This window comes from Anguilla rostrata, chromosome 7 (assembly GCF_018555375.3).
Source record: "Anguilla rostrata isolate EN2019 chromosome 7, ASM1855537v3, whole genome shotgun sequence".
Lineage (NCBI taxonomy): Eukaryota > Metazoa > Chordata > Actinopteri > Anguilliformes > Anguillidae > Anguilla > Anguilla rostrata.
In genome coordinates this window covers 10452900-10475162 of record NC_057939.1, presented here as the reverse complement: position 1 = coordinate 10475162, position 22263 = coordinate 10452900, and the positions used below count along the sequence as shown (strand labels likewise).

At 43.2% G+C, this 22263-nt stretch overlaps 1 protein-coding gene across 5 annotated transcripts in view; it reads right to left on the bottom strand.

Annotated features, from left to right (window-relative positions):
- Nucleotides 1-22263, bottom strand: part of LOC135258968 (chemokine-like protein TAFA-5) — a 91621-nt gene that overhangs the window by 9077 nt on the left and 60281 nt on the right. For all 5 annotated transcript variants that reach the window (XR_010331161.1, XM_064342724.1, XM_064342723.1 and 2 more), the window contains one exon: nt 2009-2136. Coding sequence is in view for 4 of the 5 variants with exons in the window: in XM_064342724.1 (XP_064198794.1) it covers nt 2009-2136 (128 nt within the window). In the remaining variant the exon portion in view is untranslated. The remainder of the gene's footprint in view (nt 1-2008; nt 2137-22263) is intronic.

Here is a 22263-nt window from a genome sequence, read left to right as displayed (position 1 = left end):
GGCTACTAGAGCTGTTCCATAATTAGGAAAATGTATATAATTTTCTGTTTACAATACACGCACTCTATAGGTAAACCAGTCAGCAACTGATGAACACTGAAGAGTTCAGTAGCGCAGCTGCTTCAAATTCTGCAGGGAGGCAGTGCCACCCACTTGGAATTTCGATGCGAGTAATTTTCATCTTGAAGCAATGAGAAGAATCAACCAGAAGTTAATGAAATACTTTCATGAGCCTCTGTGTAGACAGTCAAAGATTGACTTGTGATATTCTTGATATATTATTTTAAACATTGAAAGATTGGGTTATGTTTCCATGGAAACAGCTGCCAAATAAAGAACACCCAAATGACACTGTGTGTATATATATATATATATATATATATATGAAATGCACCATATCCCCCTGTAAGGCCCACATGCAACACCAGAATCCTTCACAAGTAGTGGACATTATGATCATTTATTTATTATATGTTATAAGCATATATTATTTCTAGAGTCCTCCACTGATGACCTGTCACCCGCCCATTTGTACTCTAAAAAGCAGCACTGGAATAGAGATACCACATGAATGGAGAACTGCTTTCAGGCAACACTGGCGAAGCTAATAAAAATATCATTTTTACCCTCCATAAAAAATAATACACCATATTTCTACTCCACACATCTTTCATATCACATGTATGGATATATAAGGCTTTGGTCCATGAAAATGTCAGGTTGCTCAGATATAGCACCTAGAATTTCACCTATGAGTTCACCTTAACATGAGTGTAAATCAATCCATACACTATTTTGGAAAACATTATTCTAGGAGACAGGGTAGTTGTTAATTATTTTTACGAGCAAGGCTACAGGAGTGATGTAACATTTAATTTTGATATGAGACTTTAAAAATGTAACAGCAGTTCAATAATGTAGACTAAGAGGAGAGAGCATGTTACTCAGCTATTCAGTAACATAAATTGGGTATGCAAAACCAAAGAATACTGAAATTAAGTATTTTCATTCCTACAGTAAAGGTCCTGAAGGGGCATTCCCTATGTGAATTTATAGGAAAAAAATGATTAAAATAAAAAGAAAATTATAAGACATAATTTCTAATTTAACTCTAGGGCCGCTTGAAACAGACCTGCACTTAAGGGGAAACTGGCCACAGCCAGATTTTTTGTGCCTGCGTTCACAACTTATTGTGCAGGAGGAAGTGAGCCATTTCTCAAACTGCCTATAGATATGAAACCCCAGAACCTGAGCAGAAGCATGGATCAAACAATTAAAAATGAAAGCAAGAATAATTAAAAACAAACCTGATCTTTCCTGCTAACCCTGTAATTCCAACTGTGTAACTGCACGAATAAGAACATCAACAGGGTTTAGATGGGTTTTTTTCAATTTATTACTTAAACAAACTCTGGATTCTGGATGCACATGCATTTTCACCCATAAGGCCAAGCCTATGCTGTTTTTATCAAGCACATTCTGTAAACCTTGAAATCATTTATTCAGGAGGAGGGAGTCTGGCCTCTTCGCTGGCGCTGTGAGACTTATGCTAATTGAGCTGCGGTTTCCAATTGAAGCTGAAATGTGGGATTTCCTCCTGGAGCCAGCCCTTCCCTTTCTGGAAAGGTTCATCAGGCAGATCTGCCTTGAGTTACTCAATGTAGCAAATGTCAAAGGCCACGCTAATTCCATCTGATTGCATGCGGTGAAAGGGGTAAATAAGCAAACAGGACGGTTTACTTTGGGTCTGTTTTGGTGAACAGGCTGTCAGTAACCACGGAAGGTTCCAGATTGCTTGCAGTTCTGGGAGCTGTTCAGTTAGCTTTCAACAAACATTGATATTGAGACAACATTGGCACATTGAGAGATTGTTAAAAGCTTTTCTGCACACAAGAGAGCCCTCTAGAAACACAGGGAGGTCTCCCCTGCCAGAAAAACCCCCATAACCCCCCCTCAACCCGCAACCCCCACCCCCCACCCGCCCAGTGCCCTGTGCTACTTGACTTACCGTTGTTGTTTTGACTCTCCCCCCAGGCTGTGTACAAGTCCAGCCAGATTTGTTCACTAACAGGTCACAGCCTTCATCGTCCAAACAGGGCATCATCTCACACCACTGCCTGGTCCTCACGATGCGAGCTGTGGGGAGAGGCAGAAAGAGGGTTAACACAATACACGCATGCATACGCACACTCACACACACACACACACACACGTACATACAGCATATGTCCTCATACACACACACACACACACACGTACATACAGCATGTGTCCTCATACGCACACACACACACACACACACACACACACGTACATACAGCATATGTCCTCATACACACACACACACACACGTACATACAGCATATGTCCTCATACACACACACACGTACATACAGCATATGTCCTCATACACACACACACGTACATACAGCATATGTCCTCATACACACACACACACACACACACACATGTACACACAGCATGTGTCCTCATACACACACACACACACACACATGCATGCACACACATAGCACTTTGTGAAATGAGCTGACTTTCAAACTGATCTCCCTCATCTGTTATTTTAATTGTGTTCTAATCCTCTTTAAAAGAGGTTGATCACTTTAATCCAGGCACCGACAATGAAAGTGTATTTGCTTCCCCCGGTATTCTCCACCAGGGAGCCCTGTTCTCTCCCATGTAGGCCTGACAGACTTGCATTAAATATTCCACAGCGAATTTCCTTTTTTCCCTGTCACAATATCACCCAGATTAGATCTCTTTAATCCTTACCTGCCGCTTAAAAGTTAGTCCTCGCCTTTACAGCCGAGTATCAGGGCTACTTCAGCATATCTAACGGGCCCCGTAGCTGAAGCAAAGGAAAACTTCAATCTCCATGTTTGACATTAATCCGACACAATACTCATCAACAGATCTACATGGTTTTTTTTTCATAACTGATCACCACTGGAATTTCAAAACTGCTCCCTTTAGTGATAATAGACTCTGAAATCACTTTAGCAGGGGTGTGAACCCCATTTATGTGTTACGATTAGGCACAGCCACTCCAGTTTACAGGAGCCCTATTGCACTAAATCTGTGTTTTTAAACCCGAAACTTTATGTTTATGTCCACTTGGACTTGAAGTGGACCTACTAATGGAAACAGAACAGCAGTTTTAAATCATCCCAAAAATTCAAAACTTCAAAAAACCTTTTGTACTTAAGCAGCAAAATATGTGTGAAATATTATATATCTGTTTTAGATCCTGTTGAAAAAAAAATGAACAAAAAATTCAACGAAAAAAGGAAGTGCAATACAATAGATCTACAATACTCTAAATGAGATCTCGCTTTAATGCCATTTCCCATATGATCATATTCCCATACTACCTAATGCATTTTCTGGTATAAAACTGTTTCATGTTTTGAGAATTTACAGTATAAGAGAATCACGAAAAGAAGATAACATCTGTAGGAGAGCTCATCAGACTGCAAAAAGCGAGGATGCATGCTTCCGGAAAAACAATAAATTGCATAGAGCTGACATACGAACCTTAGGGATCTGAAACTCTGCACCCTGCCATAGCTGATTAGCGATCGCTAACAGGTAACACGACCTGTGTGCACTGAGGAACCGACAACCCTCCCAAGGTTAGAAATGTAAAGCCCCTGCCTGCTTTCAAACGACAGATTAAAACTACTCACACTGATGCACAGTGAAATTAAATGAATAAAATACTGTACATATTCTCTTATTTTGCTTATTCCTTTTATTGTTATTATTATTATTATTATTTATTGTTAGTAGTAGTAGTAGCAGCAGCAGCAGTAGTAGCAGTACTAGTAGTACTGTAGTAGCAACAGTTGTAGTAGTATTAGTACTAGTAATAGTAGTAGTTGTAGTAATAGTATTTTTTTATTGCTATTGCCACAGAGACAACAGGAAGGTAATGAACAGTGGGAGGGAGTCACTGGGCCACTCTAAATGAGACATGGAGGACTACACCTGAACAGTGATCGCCCAGTAGACCATCAGAGCAACCCAGTTCTCTCAGCCTGTCAGTCAACCTTGTCTGGGAAAAGCCTTCACACGTATGAGGGGGATCATTCACACATGACACCCCGCCCAGACACCAGGAACCTGGGCTCTCCAGGGTGTGCGCATGAGTCCAGGCCAAGCAGTTCACCGCTGAGCGCCAATTCGCCTGCACGGGCTGCAAGCAGCAATGAACCCGACCAAAAAAGAAAATTAGTACAAAAAAGAATGACATTAAAAAAGGAAACAGAGGCCTCCATCCGAAATCTGTGAGCCTTTTCATCTAAGGCAGATTGTTTTTATATCTTACCGTACACAAATGTCTATTTATAAAAACTAGGGCACTCACAATGCATACCATGGTCCCCCAATTGGCCCTGAGAGAATGAAAGAGAGAGAGAGAGAGAGAGAGAGATAGAGGGAAAGAGAGAGAGAGAGAGAGAGAGAGAGAGAGAGAGATGTGGGGGGGGGGGGTACTTTTATTCCCCAGCCTCATTTTACAGAGGAAATAATAATTGGAAGAAAGGTACGCCATGAAGGAACATGGCTGTGCCAATGTCAGCACATCTATAAAAACAATTCCACACTCACCGAGCCCAGCTCTCAGCTCAGAGCACAGAGCAAGTGTGGATTTACTTCACTGCTAGGTTTCTTTTAATTGCTATTTTGTGCATTGCACCTAACGGGAAAAAAACACACTTCTATATATTTAGCAAACTAGTGCATTGAAATACTACGTGGTCACAATGGGGTACATGTATAATTAGACACTTGCTATCAGTCTGTGTGTCACGGAGGACATCTCGTCGCCACGGCGACTATAAATAGCTGCGCGCTCGTGGGAAGAGAACGGATCTGATATCTCTCCCGCTGCTCTTGGTTTTATTCCATGATGCTGAGATCCACAATTAGTTCACCGCAGTTTCCACGCAATTTCGGCATCGACCTCGCTACCTATTCGTTCTGATGCCGCTGCGATTCTCGCGGGAACGCAAGGTAAAATCTAGAGTGAGGACTGCGTTTGTTAGTTCACAGGAACTAAAACCCTTTCGATTCACCGAGATGATTCGTCCTCACCTTCGTCAGGTTGGCTGTAGGCAAAGCTGAGGCTCTTTGGCTTTATCCATAGTTCACGACAATGGTCATATGAGGTAAAATGTTGACAGGCTTAATATAGCTGTACTGTGACACTCTCAGGGAACACGCAAACAAAATAAAAGATGACCCTGGTGATGACCCTGCTAACAGAGAAACATGAAGCTCAGCTCATCAAGACAGGCTTGGGTTCTGCTAGCGCTGTATTACTGTGTCTGCGACCTTACAAAGGCACTGAATTATTCCCATGGCAACTTCCTCCAAGTTTCCAAGTTCTCAACTGGCGAGCGGCAAGGCTGATATATCAATGCAGCCCAGCTCGGGTCGTGATTGACAGGTTTCACTGTGAGTGTAACGAAGCACATGTCTGGGAGAGCAAATGCATGAGCATAAAAATAAAAAAATACAAATAATAAAAACATATCTCTGCCCCATCTAGTAAGAAACGAGAGTACATCTGGGATCTTCTTTAAACTTAAGGCGCACTTGAAGATGATTTATTGTAAAGAAACGCACAGGATATCTGGCCCTGTATTTAAAAGGTGAGCAGGCCCCTAGTCATTTACACCATTCAAGCAGCTCTCTATGTCCAAAGCTAAATTACAATTTGCCAGAGAGACTGGAGATGATAAAGAAAATTAAATGTTATACGGCCCGCTTAATAAGGTAATATGTCCTCCCGGAGCTTTTGGAAACTGGCAATGTGATTGCGATAGCCTGTTAGCCCCAATTATTAATCCAATTTACTATAAAACAAGACAAAGAGACCTGCTTACATCTCAGAGATGGGATTGAATTAAATTCTTACATTTCACACGTCTTATCTGATATGGCCCCTGGATGTGTTATATATCAGTGATACAGGAGGCCTTTGGAGGTAAAAAAAATAAGGCTTTAGATAACATTTTAATCAATTTCACACTCAACGTTGTTGTGTCCTTCATTACCCGACCGTTTCCGTCGCACCGGCTCAACAGAGACAGGGCGCGAGGAACAGCGTTCGCAAGGCAATTTCTGTTATGAAATATAAACAACCTGGATCTAATCTACCTCCAGGAAGGTATCGGCACACGGTTCATCTTGCGAAGATAAGACAGAAATAACATCATTACACCCACGGTGGGACACTATCTCTGTGAAATAGTATATCACAATCGTGTCAACAGCTGGGAACCCTGGGTAATAAATTCAGCTTAATGCGGTATAAAGCACGGCATGGCAGGAGAGGACCCACGATGCAACTCTTCCCAGGGTAGCGCACACGCAGGGCTGCCCTCCCTCCAGAGGGGTTTCATCTCAAAATGGCACTTACCGAAAATAAACCAAAACAGGGGCGGGGCCACTTCACTGCTCTTAACATGACATCATCTCGGTTGCCTAGCAATGCAATTAATGACCGTGGCGATGCGGTTAAGATTCCAGTTTCGTCCACCGAATACAAAAGCAATCCAGGTTATGGCCCTTAATGAGCAGTACGATAACAGTGCCTCACTTGGAAGTCGTGACTCTGGATGCAAACCAGCAGCCGTACAGTAACAGCCCCTTAACTGTTTTAATAATTGTTCACCCGATGCAGTTCATAACGGACAATAAAACGCGTTGTGTATTACACGGAAATCAAATATGTCCGATTACATTATTATGGAAATCAGGCTCTCATCTCGTTACCTCCCCAATACCGACAAACTGCCACTATTAAACATAAGTGGCTATCTTTTCGGGCGCTTATGTTATTACAACCGCGTTTCTTAAGGGCCTCTTGTAAATTAAACTGATTTCACACTCTCACAGCTAATGCCTACATCTCGAAATCCGCTGGTAGTGCGGAGCAGGACGCCGCAATTCACCTCTGACAACCTAATAAGTCTGGAGCACACACAGACACTGCGTGCTCACTGCTTCTCACGCGCCGGGGGGTTGTACAAAATAATGACAAGCTTATACGTCGCAGAAAGCGCCCCCCTAAATCAGCAGCAGTTCCGGAAGCTTCTTCGCGCAGCCCAGGGCCCCCCGCAGGAGCAGGCTGGCGGCCGGGGTCTCTCTGCCGGGACGCGGGAGCGGCGCCCGCCCGCCGGCCCGCCCGCTGGCCTCCAGCATTAGCATTCCGGCCGGGCCGCCGCGCGGTAATGACGGCTGAAAGACCCTTTTAAGCAAATTCGCCGCGTCTCCGTTTCGCCCCGGCGCTCCTGGACCCGCCGGGCCACCGCGGGCCGTCGCTAATACCCCCGCACACTTCAAACCCCCCCCCCCATTTCACTCTTAACCGAACCCCCCCGTACTTCAACATTTAATGAACATTTTTTGTTAAATCATCTTTAAAAGTAGCATTGACTGAGAAAGAAGCTCCTGTAGATTCAAAATTGCTCCACTGTGTCCTGTTGATCCCCTTAGATGTTTCTTGTGCCGTACAGAATCAAACGATAAGCACCATCTTCTTCATTAACGGTGCTCCGGCACAACAAACATTATTTTTCCACCACCTCCGCAGTTGGCCTCCAATGCTGAATTTGCAATTTTTTTAAATCAAAAGGCAAGAAGGCAAAAAGAATTTCGCTAAATTAGCCATTTACATTCAAGCATTTTTCAGGCAAGTGCATGATTTTAATGCAATTATTCCACCCGTTTGGTAGGCCTGTCAGCTGGCTGATTAAAGCCCTATGAAACAGCCTAGTGCATTTGCTACAAAATGGCCTGGCACTTACTTGGCCTTTGAAGGTTCGTGAAATTTGCATTCTGACTCAACACGGACAATGTGAAATATTAGGAGCAAGCCATTACTTCACCTCGATAAAAGTAACAATATTCATTAAAAAGGACTTGTCCTTGCTTCGTGCTTTTATGGTTCACGGTCTGGTCTTTTCTCACTCACTCACAGACACACACACACACACACACACACACACACACACACAAGTTCTCCCACCAGAGTCTGGTGCAGAGATGTTTGTTCGGAAGGCCTGCGAAAAGCCAGCCAGAGCGCAAACGAGCGCGAGCATGAGCGGGAGTGTGAGCGGGAGTGTGGGGCGGAGAGAGCAGACGATATCGGTGAGACACAGAGCGTCTCTGACATTTCTTACACTGCTCACAGACTCTGTGGGCTAACTGCGGAAAGGTCAGCCCCAACCAGCGCCTTGTCCTCCAGGATCATTTAACAAACAGCAATAACATCATTATTGTTATTGTCATTATTATTGTAATACATACAACCACAGAAGCATTGTTAAATGTTATTACTGTTATAACAATATGCAATAAAAAATGCCTCTAGCACAATGGCGACTGTAAACATAAAGAATTTGATTTTTCCATAAGTCCCCTGTGTAATGTGTTACTTACTGTAAAGAAACAATTAACCTTCATACACAGGAAAATGAATAGTATCAAATAGTATTCTGCTATTTTAGTCTCACCTGGAACAAGGATATTATTCCTTGTCTGTGAATTAGCATTTGAGCATAGGTCCAAGAATTTGCTTTGTGATGCGTGTTCGTGCATTTGAATAATACAAATCTTTGTCTCATTCTTAGTGGTAAGCTCTGAACTTGTTTCTAAAAACTTGTTTTTAAAGGAATGCGATATGAAAATGAGTCCAGATTGTGTGTTGAGACACATTTTAAGTTAAACCCCGTGTTTTCCACAGTACTGGGTGATGGGAAGAGTTCATAAAAAGAAAAATGTTCACTCCAGATTTAACCACCAAAGAGAGACTCTTGTGTCTTTTATCATGTTTATACTTGTTAAAACTGAAAAGAAAATTACTTTTTTTTAACAGAGTGGAGCATTTTCTTTTGTGGGTCCTCTTGGGGAATCTTCCTTTAATAAAACTCCCCATGAGAACACAACCCTGAATTCACCTTCATCAACGCACATCTCTTATAACACCGGATATAAAACTTGGATAGGGAGAAAGCTTCAGAAGTTCCAGTGGGCCCAACTCTGATCCACTGACTTAGACCTGGCGGTCGGTGGTGCAGTCAGGAAGCAGGACACGACCCGCCTTTTTTTCTACAGGTGAGCGGTTAAACGCATTCCGCTCCCAATTCCTGGGGTCTCCATTAAGCCTGAGCGATGTCCTGAGCGATGCCCAGGTGTGTCGCGGTGGTGTCGTTAAGACAGAGAGGCGGAGTCGCTCTCCCGAGCCGCCGCGGTCTTCTCGACCCAGTTAAAACAGTCGCTGACTGATGACCGGAGTCCACATCGGCAGACAGGCTTTATTGAGACGATAAACGAGGGGGCCTCTCCCAATCGTAGCCCAGCAGATTATTTAAATGTTTAAGAGTAATGCTTTGCTAATACTTAGCCACATCGCCGTGGCTGTCCCAGCTTTTCAGATCAAGCCTGACTTACAGAAGGAGGGAGTGCAATCCTTCTGTAGGAACAGAGCCTCACAAAGAAAAGCTGTGATGGTCCCTTCTTTTTCTTTCAAATTCATGCAAAAAGTTCAACTGCAAGCACTACTGCTGATGGTAAATCCTTCATGTAATTCAAATGAAAAAAGGGCAGGGCTGGAAAAAAGATCTAAGAGAGAACTTCAATCACTGACTAATCTCTGGCTAATTGTAACAGCAGATTTCTTACAAAACGTATATACTTTTAAAACTTCAATGAGTTCCTTGTGGAAAGTGTAACATAAATATATGGAAAAAACCTTGACACTTTATGTAATTGTACAGTTAAAACAAAGCTCAATAACAGCTAAATTCAATGCAACCCAGACAGTCTAATCAAAGGATTTTCCACTGCTGAGAAGATCAGTTTACCTTGGAACATCTTTCTCCTCTACAACAAAGAAGGGTAATTGAAGCAAAATGTTAATCGAAGTGTAAACTTCAAGAAGGAAAGTTTCATTGGGAAGGTGCACCATAAAACGTTCATTTCCATAATTGGATGTTCGCAATATGCAGTTCTGATAATTAATAAGTATCAGTTTCTTCAAAGAGTTTGCAGTGCTGTGTATTTAACAGGCTGACAAATGTCTGTAGACAGTCACTGCCAGAGTGCTACTCCTGACATTTAAAAGAATCAGCTCAAATCGATTCCAAAGGTTACCGAAACAACGCTCCAGGGTTTGCTGACGTTACGCGGAGGCAGGCTGGTTATGACTGAGTCCTCCGTATATCTGATTGGTTGGGCATTTGAAAATTGGTTCATCTCCAGATCAATGTGTGGCAGACAGGACCAGAGGTTATTCAGGACATCTTTATTTTATTTATTTTAGTTTAATTTTATTTGTTTATTTATTTATTTTGGGCGTGGTATATGGGGTGAATATTGTCAGAGGGAAGAGAGGTTAGATCATGATGTAACTAGAAAAGCCTGGAGATACAATGTTAACACAGCCTTTGTGTTAATTGGCTTCTTGTCTGTCTATAACTGAAGTTTCAGCAAACTGAGAGAAAACAAACACACGCCGATCCCGGGCTACATAAATGTTGTGGGACCTCTCCACGGGCGCCCCCCGGTTTGAGCCGCCATCTCCGAAAAGCTCGCGAAATAAGGCCCATCACGCGCGATCAGGCCGCGCCTCCACCGCATCGCAAACAACTAATCGATAGCTCATTTGTCATTCGAGTCAAAAAAAGAAGCCAGTTCAGGGAATTCACTTTTCCAAACCGGGGGTGGGGGGGGAACCGCTCAATCTCGGCCCGCGGCGGGACCCCCGGGGAACGCGGCGCCCCGGTACGGCTCAGCTTGACGGCTTCGGAGGGAGAAGGGAAGAAAGACGGACCGGGACGTTCCCTCGCTCATAAAACGGGCCGGTTTTTTTAAAAAAAATACACAGCGGGTGGGAAGAGAGAGAAGCCGGGCCCGCTCTGCTCTGATGCCGTTTTGGCGTTTAAACAGAGAGCGGAGTGCTCTTGTCAAAACCCGAGGCTGAGTGGAGGTGGCAGGTGTATTATTCCTCGGGCTGCATTGTCCCTGGACAAATTCAAAGATATCTGAAAGACTTGGCAATCAGCAGGGCTCCCGGAGAACACCGCCGAGTCTTTCTTCGCCATTTCCCTGAAAGTAAATAGTAAAACACCGCCCCTCCGCGCCGCAGCATTTGCACCGCTTTCCTACATCAGGAGCTCAATAAAGTTATGATGTCACACAAAATAAGGAAATAAACACGCAAAAAGCAGCAGTTATAAACCGGGGACAAATGAACCGATCTCACATTCTACACGTCCCTGTTTCTGTTTCTGTATGCATCTGTGCGTACATACGTGTGGACACGTGCGTCAAGGGCAGAATTATTCTAGCCCTATACGTATAAGCCAAAATGCAAGACACAAACATAAATTATTTTTGTATGTGACTTTTGTGTCTTCATATGATGATGCTTTGGAATTAATTCATCTCAAGTAATTATGGAATGTCAGGGAAAAAGAATATCTAATCAGGTTCCCTCAGAATTCCTTACATGGTTCATAAGGCAAAGACACTATGTTTATGTGCCTGTGTGATGTGAGGTCGGCAGTATATTTTTACAGTGATAGCTCTTCCTGAAATTTGCAGCACAGGTTTCATCTTGATCTCATCCAATCAGTGCCCCCCCTCCCCCTTCCCCGTTGCCTTAGTAACGGCACAACACTTACTGTACTACCATAACCACAAGGCCTGACTCCAGCATCACCAAGGCTCTTAACAGCCTTGTGAAATGGAAGCCCAAAGTCTAATTTCCTCTCTGCCCATTATACCCCAACTGCATCTGACATAACAGTGACCCAGAACGTGAAAAAGAAATGCAACTTCCTGAGCTGCTGTGCTGTGAAATGCATTACCGGCCTGCATATCCCTCTTTGTTTACGCGGTCTTATTGGATCACAGTCATTACAGTCATGGTTATTTGGTACCAACTTCTCCAGTGCTCTTCAGACTTTACCGAGCGCTTCTGTGAAAAGTACCTTTCTGGTTCAATGTGAACTAATCTATGGCGGGGTACCTTTCTGGTTCAATGTGAACTAATATATGGCTGGGTACCTGTCTGGTTCAATGTGAACTAATCTATGACTCAATGACTTTGTGCCTTACTGGTTCAATCTGATCTGGATCTATGACTGGTACAAATTCAGGACAATGCAGGACCAGGACCAGTGCCATCCTTACAGGTCACATCCCTCCACTGGCTGTGTAGGATGCCCTTTCCTGAATCCTTCCTGGGACAACTATCTCACTGGACCTCTAACCTTTTTTTTTTTCTGGCAAATCATTTTAATCAGGGCAGTACAGAATAGCACAGTATCTCCAAAGCTGAACAACAGAAAGACTTATTGCAGTGTGAATCCACACATTAATGTGCAAGCACTATAGTACATGTGACAGTGTGGGTGTCATTTTGAGACGAGTAAATATAATTGTATCTGGCCTGCAGTAAACCACTCATCAGTACTATTCCCACTCCAAGCGATTTCAAACACTTTCATTAATTATGATGATTACTAATATTGACGGGGTGTGATTTCCACAGTTGTCTGGAAACGGCTGCAGGATTCTCATAGCTGATATGCTTTTGACAAAATGTCCATGCTCCGATATTTCAATAATATGGCGCACTGCAATAAAGCAATCCAGCGGGAAGCGGGAAGGAGAGATCACTGAGCAGTGGGCCCTGTGTGCTGAGGTGGAGATCTAAAGCAGTGACCGTCTGCACCGCAGAGCTCGAGGCACAAACAGCTCCATGCTACTCTGAGGTCTGCCCTGATTGGCCCACGCCCCCCCCCCAGGTCACATGGTCCTCAGTGCACAGACGGGACACGCAGTTACCACTCATACTCCAACGAGGCCAGCGCACTGTGAAAGCATCGCTTCTTTCATCTGACTCCGAAGCTCGGCGGGGGCGCAATGGAACCAGCCCGTATCCGTAATGCATATTAATACACTCCTTAATTCACCGTCCTTCCTGGGTGAAGGAAGCATCATTTATCTTTTTCTTTCCCCTGCATGTTTTTTGCCTCCCTCCCGCCTGCACACACGCACAACGCACACACACACACACGCACACGCACATGCTTTCCGCCACGGTAATAAAAGGAATTTTTGTCAGGCAGATGTCCCATCACACCCTCTTATGAAAATTGCCCTACATGACAACAAGGAAGGATGTGCACTTTTTGCCTGGTTTAAATGGTCCCCCCAGCCCAGATGGATGGGTGGCGGGTGGCGGGTGGGGGGTGGGGGGGTGGGGGGGGGTGTGATAATGATGCATGTCCCGCGAGCGAGCGTCGTTTGTTATTACCACAATACCACCACGCGGGCCCAAGGACAACCAGCAAAGTGACTGTAATTTTCCACTGCTCTTTGGAGAGTAATTATATGAATGCGGAAACGTTGCTGTTGTGGGGGGTTTTCAGATGCACTTACACCACGCCGCACACGCGCACACACACACACACACACACACACACACACACGCACACACCAGTCCTTTTCTCAACCTCTCCTTGCCCATCAAGTCCTTCCTGGCATGTTTCATTAGAGAGAGGACAACACAGCCTTCTGTTTGAGAGACAGTCACTACCGCCAAGCTCCCGCGGATCCAGCACAGAGACAATAGACTTTTACAAACACCTGAGTGTTTACTCAATCAGTATAGTGCCATTTACGATCCTACATCATTCACAATGATGGAATACAAAAGACAAACAGCAGCGAAACAACAACTAAAATACACCTGAAAATTATCCCCTGAAAACTTTCTACGGATGTATTCAGGAAACTAAATTTGCATGCCATTCACATTTTGGAAGTGAGCAGATACTGTTATCCAGAGTGACTTGCACATATTACATTTCACATACAACTGATATCCACAGCTGCTTTTTAAAAAATGTGTTTTTGAAGCAATTCAGCTTAACCACGTCACTCAAGGGTACAATGGCATTGCCCCAGCTGGGAATCAAACCAATCACCAAATTAAAAAAAATTTTTTTACAAGCTTAGTTTTCTACCCTTTATACCACATGGCCTAAATGACTGGGATACTAAAAATGACACAAAGACGATAACATACCCAATAAATTACAGTGAAATAAACCAATACTACAGCACACAGTAAGAAACAAAGCCATTTGATTAAGTACGTCAGGCGGCTGCGGGCATTTAGGCCCGGTATCTGTTTAAGAACAGATCTGTTAGAGTCACACGGAAGCAGCTGCACTGTGATCACAGCGAGCGATAGGCCGAGCCAAGGGGCACGGAGGAATAATGCTCAGCGCCTGTTTCCTGACGGTAGCAGGTATGATTCCTGAACGCGTCACTCACGCCAGACCCTTAGAAAAGGTTAATAACCTTGAAAGCTTATCTCGCACACAAACCGGCAAAATAAATTGACGATGTGCTAACTGTAAACCTGTAGTTGTGGCAGGTGCTCTCTGGCTACACAGGAACATTTGCCTGAAATGTCTTGCAAATAATGTATTTTTAGACATTGCTGTGCAAATTTGTTTTGCCGCTTGCTGTAGCTGCCGTGTGTGGATTTGCAAGTGTGCCCCAGGGCTAGATTAAATTAAACTTCAATCAGACATCTTTCATTGCCAGACTTGACTTCCTTGAAGAAATCAATCCTAAAGGGCTTAAAATCAGATATTTCCAGATATTTTGGAAATATCTGGAAGTAAATAAAAATAGGTTGCTTTTCATATTATAAGGCAAAACACAAAAATTATGATTATTATTACTATTATTATTATTGTCATCATCATCATAGTCATTATTATTATTTTAGTATTTTTTTTAATGATCATTTTGTACTTTTGTGCATTGCTATGTGTCCTCAAACAGCAGCATGCAGTACTCCTATGGCTTTATTTTCCTGAGCCTGTATGTAGCCTCGAACTCAAACTTCCTTCTCAGTCCAGCTCAAACATCAATGAGAAACACACACACAAATAAACAGAAAACACCGAGTGGCGGATGACCACATGCACCATCCGCTCCAAACAACACACAACCAGCTACCGCACCGCCCACTCCGGCGACGGGCGCACTGAAATCCATTTCCCGTAATGACGGGGGAGAGCTGCCGTTAAACGGGGGTGTGAATGCGAGCGCGGATAAAACCCAGCGAGAGATGCACTAACAGCAGCAATCACGCAGCGGAACGCGCCGGTCCGCCCGACGAGATTGCCTCTCACCTGCGCTTCCATTAGAAAGCCGCCGAAGAACGCGGAGCGACTCGCTCTGAGGACACGCACTGCACCCGAGGCGTCAAATTACAATATGTCTAGAAGAAAACTTCCTGTTTCTTCCGGTTTTTTTTTTTTTTTTTTGACATGCGAACTTTTTAATGTCAAGTGCATTAAGCCATTATAACGCAATAAAAAATACGGTTGCGATCAGACAAAAGCATCGGAAATTTTATTTATTTCAGAAATATTCATTTATTTGAGCGTGACACAAAAGTACATCCAATTAGTCGTTTTAATTTGATTCCGCACTGACATTACTGTTGCCTAATTTTGTAGTTAGAGATTGTAATTTAAATTGTCCAATAATCAAACCAGCGGTAATTGGGATTTCATTAGAACTGAAGCGCCCAATTCCATTCCTGGAGGGTCAGTGTGTAATGCTAGCTTTTGTTCCGACCAGTTAGTCTGGCTTGATGTTCTGAACAGCTGTATACATTATCGCAGCTACATCGCACATTTTCAGAGAATAACGCAGGTGCAGTCCGCAGCTGTAGTTCATGACCTTACTAAAAAGACATTCCCCAGCAGTTTGCTTCATCAAGCTATATTGTTTAATACTTGCTTTTTTGCATCAGCCAAAATAGCTTGATATCAGTAAGGCATAATTGCATATGCTACTTCTGATTCCATGCCAGTTAGTCCTTAAGGGTTTGCATCTCTGCGGTTCTAATGTAGTCATCAAAGTATGTTTGCAACTGATTTGCTATGGAGTGTTCAACAGATAACGGTTATGAAGATACTTTCATAGTACTTTAAATGTACTATGAAAAAGAATAGAGTACAACCAAGCCATTACATCATTTTAATACTTAGTTCCACTGCACTAACTGTACTGAGGCATATCTAAAAAGAAATATAAGCTGAAATATATCACTCATTACTTGATGGAATTTCAGCAAATTTCAGAATTTCTTCCCACAGATCATTCAGATAAAACCCTTTTAATATTTATAAAGCGCAAAAAAAAAGGTTCCATTCCCACAGAGAGAGAGATCACATGGATAAAAGAAATTAATTTACATAACATTACTGGATCTGAGCTTAACGCACTGCTCCCGGAGAGAGCTGCGAGTTAACTTTGTTACCGAAAGCGAGAGGTATCAGGGCTGGCTGGAAAGTGTGTTTAGAGTCATTCCCCAAGGGGAAGGGGGGGGGCATTCATTCCCACAGAGGAACAAGGCTGTGCAGGAGCGGGCCCAGTTACGGCTCACTCTCGATGGCTGATACACACCCAGTCTTTTACGTTCAAAGCCACGGTCGGCAGTGCAGTATAATGGCTAAGGAGTTGGTCTTGTAACTTTGCAGGTTGCAGGTTCGATTCCCCGGTAGGACACTGCCGTTGTACCCTTGAGCAAGGTCCTTAACCTGGATTGCTCCAGTATATATTCTGCTGTATAACTGGATACAATGTAAGTCGCTCTGGATAAGAGCATCTGCTAAATGCCTGTAATGTAAACAAAATCCACGCCCAGTTGGCCTAGAGTATGGTGTACCCATGCCTCTCCCCTGGCTCTACATGTAGATGTGTGACCTGACATGGGCCAGGCAGGGAACAACAACAACAGGGTCTAGCCTATGCTTGTATTAAGAGCCAGAGCTAATAAGTGTGCTCCTGGGGACTTCTATCCGCTTTCCCACGCAACGCCAACTCGACTGGCACTGACGGGCGCTAGTGCAACGTGCCTGTGTAAGCTGTGCAGCCAGTGCAGTCCAATAAGAAAAACAAGCACAAAATGTTAGCCTTGACCGCTAACTTGGCAGAGTATTTACTGGAGCTATGAGGCAACCACCATGCATCAGCAAGATGAGAAGGAACTGATTTATTAAGGCACGGAATTAATGTAGGGGAATGTATTTATTTTCATATGTACTTCATATTTCACTTGTGCTGCATGGTGGATGCATATTAAAGAAACAACAATAGCAAACATCATTTAATTAGGAGTGCCTATTTTAAAGAATTAGCTACTCACAGTACAATAGGCTACTACTATGACCCACAGCAATATCTCTGAAATGTAGTTAATTTGCGGTGGGAATTTCATGCAGTCCCAGCTAAAGCACCGCATAGTCATTACCGGAATATTGCAATTTAGCAACATAAACAAAATGACAATGTTCATTTAATTCATCCACTCACTCCATTGATGGAGATGGGATTAAGATGAAATGCACATCCATATCTCCACAGTGACAAAACATAGAAAAATGTATTTTAAAATATGAAAAATTGGTGAAGCTAGTTATCCCAAACTGATGCAGCTGTTCACACTTTAGTGGACCAGAGACGGACTCTCAACAATTATTCAGTCCTACAATCGACAATGAGCAGATGGCAGCCTTGCTAACTCTTGTTGATTACTGGTCCCCTAAACAGATCGTAGTTTGCAGCTAAATAAGAGTAAAACACTTTTTCAACTGCATTTCAAAAAGCTGATTTATTTTCCCCGTTCTTGGGGGTTTATTTTGGTCTCCTGAGAGGGAATTCAAGAAAGTTCCAACATCCTCTGGCCAGCGCTGTACTTTAAGGAACGCAATTCTACAGAAATACCCATTCAAGACGGCCTGGAACATCAGCTTGATGAAGGCTTAAGACTGCATTGTGGAAGTTAAAGCTAAAATTCACTAAGGACCAAGTATAATGGGCGAGAGTCTGAACAGAAGCAGCAATACACAGTGCATCACTGATAACCATGAAAATGCATGGTAGCACAGCTGTTGGATGACTATTCCTATAATGGGAATGAAATTGCATTTTTTTTTTTCTGACTGAAGACAATATGATGAATCCATCTGCAAGGCAGGTAAGGGGACAAAATGTGAATAAAATGTGATTTCGTCTTGAGCTCTTGTAAAACACTTATTTAGTGAGAGAAGAGAAAGTGTGCGTAGAGAAAGACTAAGGTTAAACTAAAAAACCTTACATATCAGTTACTCATGACATCAAATGCAGAAGAGAAAGGCTAGAAAAACGAAAAGTTAATATAATAGATACAGGTAGGAAAGCCTGCCTCAGTATCCTCTATATGTTATTGATTCATTGCAGCAAGAGATGCACACTCCAGCCATTACAGCATCAATAACAATCAATGTTATCAACTGGTTTTAACCACCCTAACAACCGCAAGCACTTCAGACAGGTTTAGCAGTGCGGAACTGAATTAAGCTGTGGCTCCTGTATGGGAAATTAGGGAAGTACATCACTCTGAATATATACTGCTCGTTGTGCCAAGATGTCCTGCAGGGGCGTTAAAAATAACACGGCGGAGATGTTCGGGACAAGAACTTTCACTGCAATAGAGGGACACCAAAGGAACGTCACGGGACCTCTCCTGCAGACATTCTAGAAATAGAACCCTAAAGGCTCACACAAAATATTCCCGAGCCAGTCAGAGATTCAAAGAACACTCAGAGGTGTATGTAAGTTGCATAGCCGGGCAGGAGGGGGTACTATTTGGCACACTAAAAGGTACATAGAACCAGAACACAGTGTTGTGGGTACATACTGGTGTGGTCTAGTTCTTTTTGTTTGCTAAAATGCTCATTTGTTCCAATGGACAGGCAATCCATTAAATGGAGGCCCAACAATAGTGAGTATTTTGTGTCATTAAAACATCCACTAAATACTATTCAATAAAACAATTACAAACTATCCAATATGCAATTACCAGAAATTGGCTGTATCTGAAGACAGAGTCATCTGTCACTCCTTATGATATTTGATAAATACATCCTCAATATGTATGACCAGCAGGTTTTTCGAAGATAAATTAATGTTCATTTAAATTACTGTTCAATGTTAAATCAAAACCACATAGGTATTTATTTAAAATAAAACCTCCGGTCTTTGAATTTCCTTATGACCATATGTTCCTTTTCTGTATTTTTCTGGATGACACAAACAAGAAAACAAGAGACAAACATTTTAAAATAATTTGTCTTTCATTTTCCCAAATGTTTTGCAGAATTTTATTTTTATGCTAATGTTTCTGTTGCACCTAGATTTGCAGCCTTCTAGGTAGCCTTGCAAGCTGCAGAATATTGAATAAAATTTTTGTCCACAATCCAAAAATTACTCTGAAAACAATTCACTGGTGAAATAATATTGCACTGAACACAGATGACAACCCATAGCCTTTATTGGAGTTTGCAGATATTGCTGCTTGGCAGCTGGGCTGAACAAACTCTTTGGATGCTTCCTCAACTTCATGGTATCCCTGCAAAAAGGGTATTCTGGCAAGGAGCAACTTGAGCTGAATACGTCAAAGGAAATCCACCAATACAATGCCCTTGATTGATCTAGAGAGTGAGCAGTGAATTGTAGTAATTAGTCACAGCACAGCACTGTGTATGAGGGCTTTCCACAAACATATCAGGTTTGTCACCTTGCATGACCTTCACACAGTTACAGTTTCTCTTCAGCCATCTTGGGGAAGTTCACTGGTCTTCCTATATTTATCTTTTTTAAATTATTTTAGAAAAAACTTTTCCGCTCTCATTTTAGTTCCATGTAAATTCAGTTTGAACAGCATCGCATCGCCGTGGCACGAGCACAAGTAAATCAGACTCCGGATTAGATCTGACCGCGGCGGAGATGATGCGAAAATCCCCTCTTGTAGCTTCGGGGGCTTTGATCGACATCCCCACGGCCCTCGCCAGCTCAGATGTCGGCTGCAGAACACGCACGCCACCAGGAGGTGGCAGCACGCGTTGGGGGCCTCCAAACGTTCGCCTGCGGTTGTCAGTCCACGGCTTTGGGGTAGCAGTACGGTGTTGTATGCACCCTGGCAGCTACAGAAGCCCCTCCAGTATCAGAATCACCCCACCCACGCCCACCCAAAACCCACTCTTTCTGCAAAACGCCATTCTCAGCCTTCCAATCCCCTACGCCCCCCTCGTCATCACTGCTGTCCCCGTGAAACATGGAGGTCTGGCCTCAGTATCAACACCCGCCCGAAACTAAGTACACATCTTTTCCTGTTTTTCATAAACGCCATTTGGCAAATTCGTTTTGATGCCTGCTCAATTTGCTAGACCGTGTTTGTGTTGGTAAATACCTTCAAACTCAGCCGCGCCTCGAAGTCACGGATGTGTCTGGATCGCATCCAGGTCACTGTGTTGCGTTAATGAGACCCGCAATCAGACGGTCATTTTTGAAACACAAATTATTTTAAGATGGAAGCCGTGTAGCAAAAGCAGCAGGAGACCTACCACCCCCCCCATATGCTCATTATTGCTTTTACCTCAGAAATGAGTTGCACATTCACACGGAAGAAAACACACCCTGCCGATAGGTGCAGATACTCCGGCAGCATGTAAATTATTAGCTTGTGAATCCAGACGGCCTCCATCCCTTCTCAAACAGACCTTGCCACAGGAGCTCTTCACCAGACCCATCACTGTGAGCTTAATGGACTGATAACCTCGCTGTCTCTTCAGAATAGGTATCAAGCCCACTGGTGCACGACTATCTATGGGCTTCCCTGCTGTAAATTCCAGCTAAGACCATCACAAGACCGGTTTAGAAATGTAGCTGGTCACGCTGGTTTTAGCTGCTGTGCCCAGATGGGCTCGGTATAGATTATAGATTATAGGTTTAGGTACTTTCCCTAGGTTGATTTTGTATAAAGTATATTTTATAGTATATTAATTGTGCACTGTATATTCAGGGGCACAAAATATGCACATATGACAGTTTAGTCTTAGCACTGTTATTTTATTGCCAGATGCAGAGCAATGGCAGCACAAATAAAAGTACATTTAGTGGTACTTGTGCCAATTTATTAAACATTCACCAGCTGGTTACCAGCTGCCATCTTAAGTTAAGGAACTTTACTAAGGAAAAGCCCAAGACAGAATCCTAAATATGCTAAAGGTCAAAACAAACCATGCCAGCAGCCATTTTAGAATGTAATCTATATCTAAATAAACTGCAACTATGTCCTTTCATGTACCAGTGACCATTTTAATATGACAGCTAAACTACATTTAACCTCCCTTTATAGTGATAAATTAATTTATGGATGTTTCTCCTGATAATGGAGTGCATAGTGTATCGTTGCACTTTTTTTATTGCGCATCTACCATCTGTCTGTCTCACATAGGGTCAATATTGTGAGACAGTTTGTTCTCAATGGATGAATCCAGAAAAAAAGTGGGAAAAAAAAACAAACAGGAATAAATAAAATCTGACATATTTGCTACCATGGCTAAACATGCTCTTCCTGTTACTCAATTGACTGCATGCCGATAAAGACCGAACTCCTGTCTCTCTCTCTCTCTCTCTCCCTGCCTCTGTCTCTGTCATTGGTTGAATACGAAACAGTATCAATATCACATGTGGGCCTGTGGTTAAGAAAGAAAGAAAAAAAAAAAAACTATGTATTTACCTCTGTGTCTCTCGAGCTCCTGGAGGACTGGGAGATATAATTTCATCCAGCACAGGCTCCTCAGGCACTCTAATCAGCCCACGGGCCGGCGGCACTTAAGATTACCTCACAATAGAACCTTCTCTGTCTCCCTCTCCTTAATAGAAATCAATATCAGCACCCTGTCGCATTGTTGCCGATGATGAAAAAGGCCAGAGAGCATGAATTTACAGATAAGGAGAGTCTATATTTAAGCAGAGAGAGAGAGAGAGAGAGAGAGAGAGAGACGGAAATGCTTACGCAGTCCTCTTTTGGGCTGCGGGAACCAAATGCTATTTTCAGTATCGCATTCATTATGGAATTTTGTACCACAGAGGATTTTTTTTTTTTTTCTCAGTCTCGCCGCGGATTGTTTCCTGGGGGGGGGGGGGGGCTGGGGAGGCGGAAGTTGTGACAGCTCTACCTTCATCTGTTCCAAAGCCAGGCCATCTGGGTTGTTGATGGGCGTGACATCGAGACAATTACGCATCCGCGACAACAAACGCAGTCCGAACCTTCTGAAATGACTCCCATCTCCCCGTGTTAGAGTTTTA